Genomic DNA, 7,307 nt, shown 5'->3' with positions numbered 1-7,307 from the left:
TGGAAAATACAACAAAGCGCTGATTATTCTATAGCATACCCTGCTCTAATCCTGATTTTCTTCCTCAGTGCTGTGGCAAGTCAGAGTGAAGCCATGGGCACCGGCTTGGAGCAGTGCATTGTGGGACATCCTGCTTCAGTTACTATAGTAACAAGAGACAAGTCAGGGGGAGCCTGCAAGACTGGCAATGCCATCTTATCAGCTGAGGTTTGTTTCAGAAAAATAAAAGTACAGACAGAGGGAAAATCTAAGCAGAGATCTACTGGATTTAAAGACACTGAGTAAAATACTTAATTATTTGAACTTCAGCAGATGTGTCCATCTCTATATATCAAATAATACTTCTTATTTGCTGGTGTTACACAATGATAGCACCTGTGAAGGCATAAATCAATCTACAAATTGACTGCATGATTTTATTTTCTTGCTAATGTTTCAGAAAATTCAGTAAAACATGTGTCGATGCAGGTATTCACCCCCGACGGCAGCATTGTTGATGGCGAGATTCTGGACCACAAGAACGGTACATATGAGTTCGTCTACACGGTGCCCAAAGAGGGCAACTTCTCTCTGGCTCTCCGCCTGTACGACCAGCACATCAAAGGAAGTCCCTTCAAGCTGACCGTCACCAAGGCGTCCGAGGTCGAGGTCGAGGTGGGTCGACCTAACACACCTGATCTGACATAGGATCAGTGATTTATTGAAATTTTGTAACTTTGATAGAGTATGCTTACTTATACATATATATGGAAAATATTGAAAAATAATACAGTTTACTCTATGATGCCCAAAAATTCAACCCACACTTTGAGGCTATCATTTATGAAACATGTTAACACCAATATCTATTGTTTTCTTTTCTCTGTGGGTTTTCCAGGTGTCTCCATCCACCACCACAGCAACTAACTCAGCAGCCAATGCCACCCCGTCCACAGGCTCCTCTGACGGGACAAAGAGGCGAGGAAAGTCCCCCGGCCAGAAGAAGAAAGGTTCCAAGAGGGCCAGCAGCGCTCTGGGAACCCCACGACGAAAAACTCAGAATCCCATCGAGGACGACCTTATCTTCAAGATCGGTGAGAAGAAATGATTTCCTCTTGAACATATAATCTGGGCCACCCATCTGCATGGTAGATGTGCTAGAAGGAGCTAAATATGTTGGTGATGCTTGGTACAGGTTCACAGACTCAGGAGGCGACTTTGGGTCAATAGTTTGTACCTTAATTAGCAACACAATGGACAACTTCTTGGTCTTTAGTAGTATGTTCTTCTCTTTTTCAGGAACTAAGGGTAGAAATAAGGGTGAGTTCACCAACCTTCAGGGAGTGGCTGCCTCCTCCAGCGGCAGGATTCTGATAGCTGACAGCAACAATCAGTGTGTTCAGGTAAACTTCAGTTCATCCAGTCTTGACGTCTCACAAAGGTAAATTCAATGCAAGCTAAGTTTCAGGTTGCAAACTCAGAAATTCATTTGATCCTCAGATTTTCTCCAATGAAGGTGAGTTTAAGAGTCGTTTTGGGGTGCGTGGGCGATCTCCTGGCCAGCTGCAGCGGCCCACCGGGGTTGCTGTGCACCCGAGCGGTGACATCATCATTGCTGACTATGATAACAAATGGGTTAGCATCTTCACGTGCGAGGGCAAGTTCAAGGTAAGTTGTTCAGTTCCTCAATGCTTACATTTCTTTTCCATTATGGCTGGTTTGGCATGTTTTGGACATAACTGGTACATCTGCTGTGTCCCAGGCGAAACTTGGCTCAGGGAGACTTATGGGGCCAAAAGGTGTGTCTGTGGACCAAAATGGTCACGTGATCGTGGTCGACAACAAGGCGTGTACAGTCTTCATCTTCCAGCTGACCGGCAAGCTAATTGCTAAGTTTGGGAGTCGGGGGAATGGTGACAAGCAGTTTGCAGGTAAACCGGATTTTCCACTGAACTGCTGTGTAAATTAAAATGTGTTAGAAACTCCTGTAAATCTAAGTATGTTTGGAGTTTAATTTTTCAGTTCTACACACAGAACAGGTTTCATTTGAAGCTTTTAATCTTTTGGCTAATCCTTTCACGAAGGGAAGACATTTTGATATGAAACATCTGATTGGTTCCTTGTTCTCGTCTTGAAGGTCCACACTTTGCAGCAGTGAACAAGAATAATGAGATCATCGTGACAGACTTCCATAACCACTCTGTCAAGGTACGCAACCAATTACAGTCACCCCTTTGTTTTTAATAGAGGCAAATCAATCACTGAACATAATCTGCTATCTGTGTGCTGTCAGGTTTTTACCACTGAGGGAGAGCTGGTGTTGAAGTTTGGCTCAAACGGGGAAGGAAACGGCCAGTTCAACGCTCCCACTGGTGTAGCTGTGGACGTAAATGGGAACATCATTGTAGCTGACTGGGGCAACAGCAGAATACAGGTACAACACTGATTTATGCAGCTTGTTAGCAACAAACCATAGTTTTATTTCTCATTTTCATTGAACTTTCTCAGGTTTTTGATGGCAGCGGCTCCTTCCTGTCCTACATCAACACATCAGCAGACCCGCTGTACGGCCCACAAGGCCTGGCGCTGACCTCGGACGGTCATGTGGTGGTCGCCGACTCTGGTAACCATTGCTTCAAGGTCTACCGCTACCTACAATGATGAAGACTAGTGAAGAAGTAGGAGAACAAGCAGGGCAGTGGTGAGAGCGGAAAGCTACAGCTCACAACGTTTAACTCCATCTATCCATTGCATGAACTTGTCCTGATGGATTAACTGAAGGAAAGAAATGCCAAGGAAAACGTTCGGCCTCCGTCCTTACATGACCTGAACTTCAGAGGAGACGTCTAATCCTGGTGAGGTCTGGAGGAATGAAGCCAGAGGTGAAGGTGAAGTGTTGCCCCCTCCCGAAGCGTATGTCTGCAGTACTTTGCAGCAACAAATTCCTGTTTTTAATGAAAGATGTCTGCCTTCACCTAAAGCGGAAAAGATTGACCAGCCAAGTATTGAATATAAATGTTTGCAAAAAAGGAAGAAGACCTACGTTGGAAACCTTGCATATTAAATCTATGTTGTGAATGTTGGATTGAAGAAACGTCAGTGGCATAAATGCAGATGTAATTTGGTGGGAATGATTTGAATTATTGATAGTTTGACAATGTTCTGCCTTGATGTATTGTATGTAAAAGACAAAATAATGTCTGGTGAGGTAAAAGGGGTCCATAGCTTTGACTTTTCTCTGTTTATTGTTCTAAAGCTTCATATCTACGGCTCAGATTGTCTTTAAGGAAGCAGTCAGCTTTAACTGATCAGGCTTTCAGTGGAGATGTGATGGAAATGTAAATATCTGAGCAAGATTATGACCCAAGGAATCCCACTTAATTTCACTAAATTAAAAAAGTATGAGAGGATTAGGGCCACTGTAGATTAAAAAAATAATAATATGGCCACAGAGCAGTTAATTTTACATATTTACTAGAAACATGATGGATATTCGCTAATGTGGAAGAGTGGTAAAGTTGTAAAATTAAAGGTATGCATTTATCAATATTAAAACTCAGAAATTTGAATGGAAAACCTCAGAAGTTTACGAAGGGTTAGGGACCTCAGCCATCTTTTACTACCGGAGACCCTCTCTAAAAACTCTTATAGTTACCTAGTATAATAGATCAAATATACCTTAATATGCATTAATACACACAGTGGAAACCATCTCAGGACTACTGCTGATGCTAACATCCATCGTCTTCAAGGTACGGCCAGTTAGTGCTAACGAAAATGAATGGCGCCATTGATTGGCGTATCAATGCGTCAACATATTTAAATTCTCTAAGCTCTGTTTTCTTTTGAATACTTAAAACATGCTTTACAAAAATATTAAAAAGTAGGCAAATTTTCAGTGATATTTACATCAAATAAAAAATCCATAAAAACTGAAGTGTGAATAGGAGGATCAACCCCATATGAGTTTTTTTTCCCTCTGTGGCCACATTTCTTTATTTTATCATGCACAATGCTCCTAATAGTCTGCAAACTGCAGACCAATGGCGACTCTCCAACCTCCATTTTGAAAGTGACGGCTCTGTAGTTAGGATGGCATTTGGTAAATTTGGATTAATTCCTTCGCTTTGGACCACTTCTAGCTTGTTGGACATTGTTTGTACATATGGATTGTTTTAATTATGGAATGTTTATTTCTCCCATAAGATTGAATCCTTTAAAGATCTTGAACAATAGATTCATCATTATAAACAACTGCTTGTCTGACTGTCTGACTCGTGGAATGGGACTTTGGAAACGGCTTCGACCCACAGCTTGGTGTGTGCAGTTGTGTCTTACACAGAGGAATGAAAATGCTCTATAAATCTATCCTATATATTTGTGAGAACATTTCTAACATTTCCGGGTAAAACAACATTTCAAATCACTGACGTATATCTCTGCTTGTTGTCTTGGCAACTGTGAAGAGAAGGCGGGGCTTCTAGAATGTTCAGATTTGGGTTTTTGTTAACGTCTACGGTTCTAGAGCGCGTTTAGAGTTCCATCGAGTTTCAAACTGTAGAATTTCACACGTCTTTTCATGTTGAAACAATACCTCAGTGTTGGCGAAGCATGTTCTTGTTATCACCTTATGCTTCCATTCAAGCATTTAGAAGTCATGTTGCCTTCTGTTGAAATATTTAGGCTGCACCAAATGTGGAGCATTCAGGGACAGAATGCTGCAGAATGTACTGAGGATAGCCCAAAACCTGGTCTAAAGGTTTAACGCAGTGAAATTTCAAAAACAATGTTTTCCAAAGTGATGATTTTAAAGGGATTTAAAGGAGACAACACCATCAATACTTGTGTTACGCATGCAAATATTACACTGATCTTGCAGTTTTTTGGGCTTTGTTTTCCTTTCCGTGAGATTGTAGATAATATCCTGGACAGATTGACTAATGAGAGGAAATGATCTGGTCCAGTCACATAAAGTCTTACCATGACAAAAATAAATTGGTTATTTTGCTGACAGTATCCAAACGCCTAAAACTGATAACCAATTCATTTCAGTCACTATTTTTGCAAAATTGCAGAGTATTTTCTCGAACACCATAATAAACTGCCTGGACACTGTATCAGTCATCAATCATGATAAATGATCAATATATTCACAGCTCCTGCATTGATTTTTTTAATGCCCATCCATTTTTATTGTAGGGGTCGATTCCTCTCTCAATGGTCTGCAGTTATGATGCCAATCTTAATTTTTAATGTCTCTTGAGATCCTGTCTCATTAGCACAGAGCATTGAAGAGCAATACTGGTGCTGAGGATTCAGTGAATATCTTCCAACAACTCATAAACCAGTTAGCTGCCATTTAAATGATGTCAGCACTGAGCTAAAACATTTTAAATATTGTCATATCTTTCAGTGGTTTCCACAATAAATCAAAAATAGGAAGTTATTATCTTAATCATATCTAGGCTTGACGATCCCACTGACAAATGACTTTAGTTTATTGTTTGCCTTTCATTTGGTTCTTTATCTTGCAGTTTGATTGTTTCCACCATGTGCTTTGAACTTCTTAAGTGCCCGTATTGTTTTTTTATACATTTCATCAAGTTGTCTGAAACAAAATACGATTGCCTCGTCTGTTGTGGTTGGAATAATTAGTCTTATTTATTTAATTATTTATTTAGTTAATTTTGAAAATAAAGTTGTCACGTCTTAAAGGAATAACACAAAAGTTAGCCAGTTTGAAAACAGTGACCGCTGCACCTCATGGTTAACTAGCTAGCTAATACTAGCTAGCCACCATGCTAGTTTTAACTTGGCTAAAACTAGCTAGCTAAACATGCAAATTAGCTAGTTAAAACTAGGTAGCTAGCTAATACTAGGTAGTTAACTATCGGTTAAACACTTACTACAGCTCACTGGATAAAATCTATGTTGTCAAGCTTTTAATTAAAACTCATTCAGTCTCTTTTAAATGCTAACTAGCTTGTGGCTCTTCAGTCCACTCGCGCCAGATTTACTGTAGCCATCCAACAGTTGCATGTTTAACAGAATAAGTAGATTAAAATTATAGTTCTCATCAATCTGTTGTTTCTTTTTCTATTTTGTGCTGATTGTCAGTTTGTGTAACTGGATTTTCTGATTGTTAGCAAACAAAAGTTGCTGCTACGTCTGAGAGTTTTTTGTGTCTCTCATTGAGCTGGAATGAGTTTTTTTCTTGTCAGTGGAGTTTAAATTAGGTAATTTCCTAATTTAAACCTTGTTTGCTTAGATATTCAGCCTTATTATGTGTAAATAATTAATGTGAGTAAAATGATGGAATTTCTTTCACCTACTTGAGTTGAAATATCCTATAAAATGAATCAGGTCCGTAACAGAAATACGATAACATCATAAAAGTGATTGTTTAAACTCACAATGAAAGCCCGGACTGTAACCAGCTTCATGTACTGTTATTGCCTGCTTACTCTCTTTGTAACTACTGTCTGTCATGTCTGTTCATGTTTAAGGCCCATCTCTGGATATTCACACACACTCAACACTGAAATAAAACATTGGTTCCTCTTGGTGTCTCTTGTTTTGGTTTAATTTATCAAGAACATATAATTGAAAGGGCAATTTTAAATAGTTTTTGCTATTTTCTTCTGTTTTTGAATACCAAATGAAAGAGATTCAGAACTTGGTTCTTCAAATACATTTTCTTGCTCTGAGTCTGAAGCTCTGCATAATTTGTCAAGTTGCAGGTGATCTTCACAGCCTCTCATTCAGATTTTCATTTTCCTGACCTCCAGAGAAAACTCTCCTGCAGTCAAAGGTCCCAAACAGATCCTCTAATATCACTGAGAAAAGTCGAGGTAAAAAACCCACAAATAAACAACACAGTCATAACAATGCAAATGTAAACATACTTATCGTCTTTTGATTTGGTCATTTGCATCAAACCAGACTATGAAAAGTGATGTTATATTTGTTAACATCAGATAACAATACACAAGATTTATTTTCCATTTGCATGTTCAAAAGCTACAGCATGCAAACAGCAAAACATATCTGTGAAATACCTGTTATTCTGCTTAGCATGTTTCATAAACAGAACAACATAAATGTACATGGAACAAAGGAGATGATGGCTAACCTCTCATTTCAGCAGGAAGTCATTATCATAGTCAGTAATTATCTCAGTTTACTAAAAGGTCCAATGTTTTCCTGTCAGGATGACAGGAAAATTTACCAAGCAAAGATTAATCAGGTACAGCATGAACATGAATATACCTTTAGTTTATGGTCTATATGGATATATAGAACATAAATATACCTTGAGTTTATGTTAT

General features: G+C 39.1%; 1 protein-coding gene across 1 annotated transcript in view; it reads left to right on the top strand.

The window, feature by feature from the left end:
- The window catches only part of trim2b (tripartite motif containing 2b), a 19,024-nt gene extending 12,480 nt beyond the window's left edge, over positions 1-6,544 (top strand). Inside the window, exons 6-14 of the mRNA XM_016679654.1 lie at positions 69-207; positions 469-654; positions 878-1,073; positions 1,279-1,382; positions 1,480-1,647; positions 1,742-1,910; positions 2,117-2,187; positions 2,273-2,413; positions 2,488-6,544. Of these exons, the coding sequence (XP_016535140.1) occupies positions 69-207; positions 469-654; positions 878-1,073; positions 1,279-1,382; positions 1,480-1,647; positions 1,742-1,910; positions 2,117-2,187; positions 2,273-2,413; positions 2,488-2,640 (1,327 nt within the window). The 3' untranslated portion in view covers positions 2,641-6,544. The remainder of the gene's footprint in view (positions 1-68; positions 208-468; positions 655-877; positions 1,074-1,278; positions 1,383-1,479; positions 1,648-1,741; positions 1,911-2,116; positions 2,188-2,272; positions 2,414-2,487) is intronic.
- Positions 6,545-7,307: the final 763 nt, after the last annotated feature.

Source organism: Poecilia formosa, unplaced genomic scaffold, assembly GCF_000485575.1.
Source record: "Poecilia formosa unplaced genomic scaffold, Poecilia_formosa-5.1.2 Scaffold217, whole genome shotgun sequence".
In the NCBI taxonomy this organism is placed as follows: domain Eukaryota; kingdom Metazoa; phylum Chordata; class Actinopteri; order Cyprinodontiformes; family Poeciliidae; genus Poecilia; species Poecilia formosa.
The sequence above is the reverse complement of the archived record's forward strand: the minus strand, read 5'-3'. Positions and strand labels throughout refer to the sequence as shown.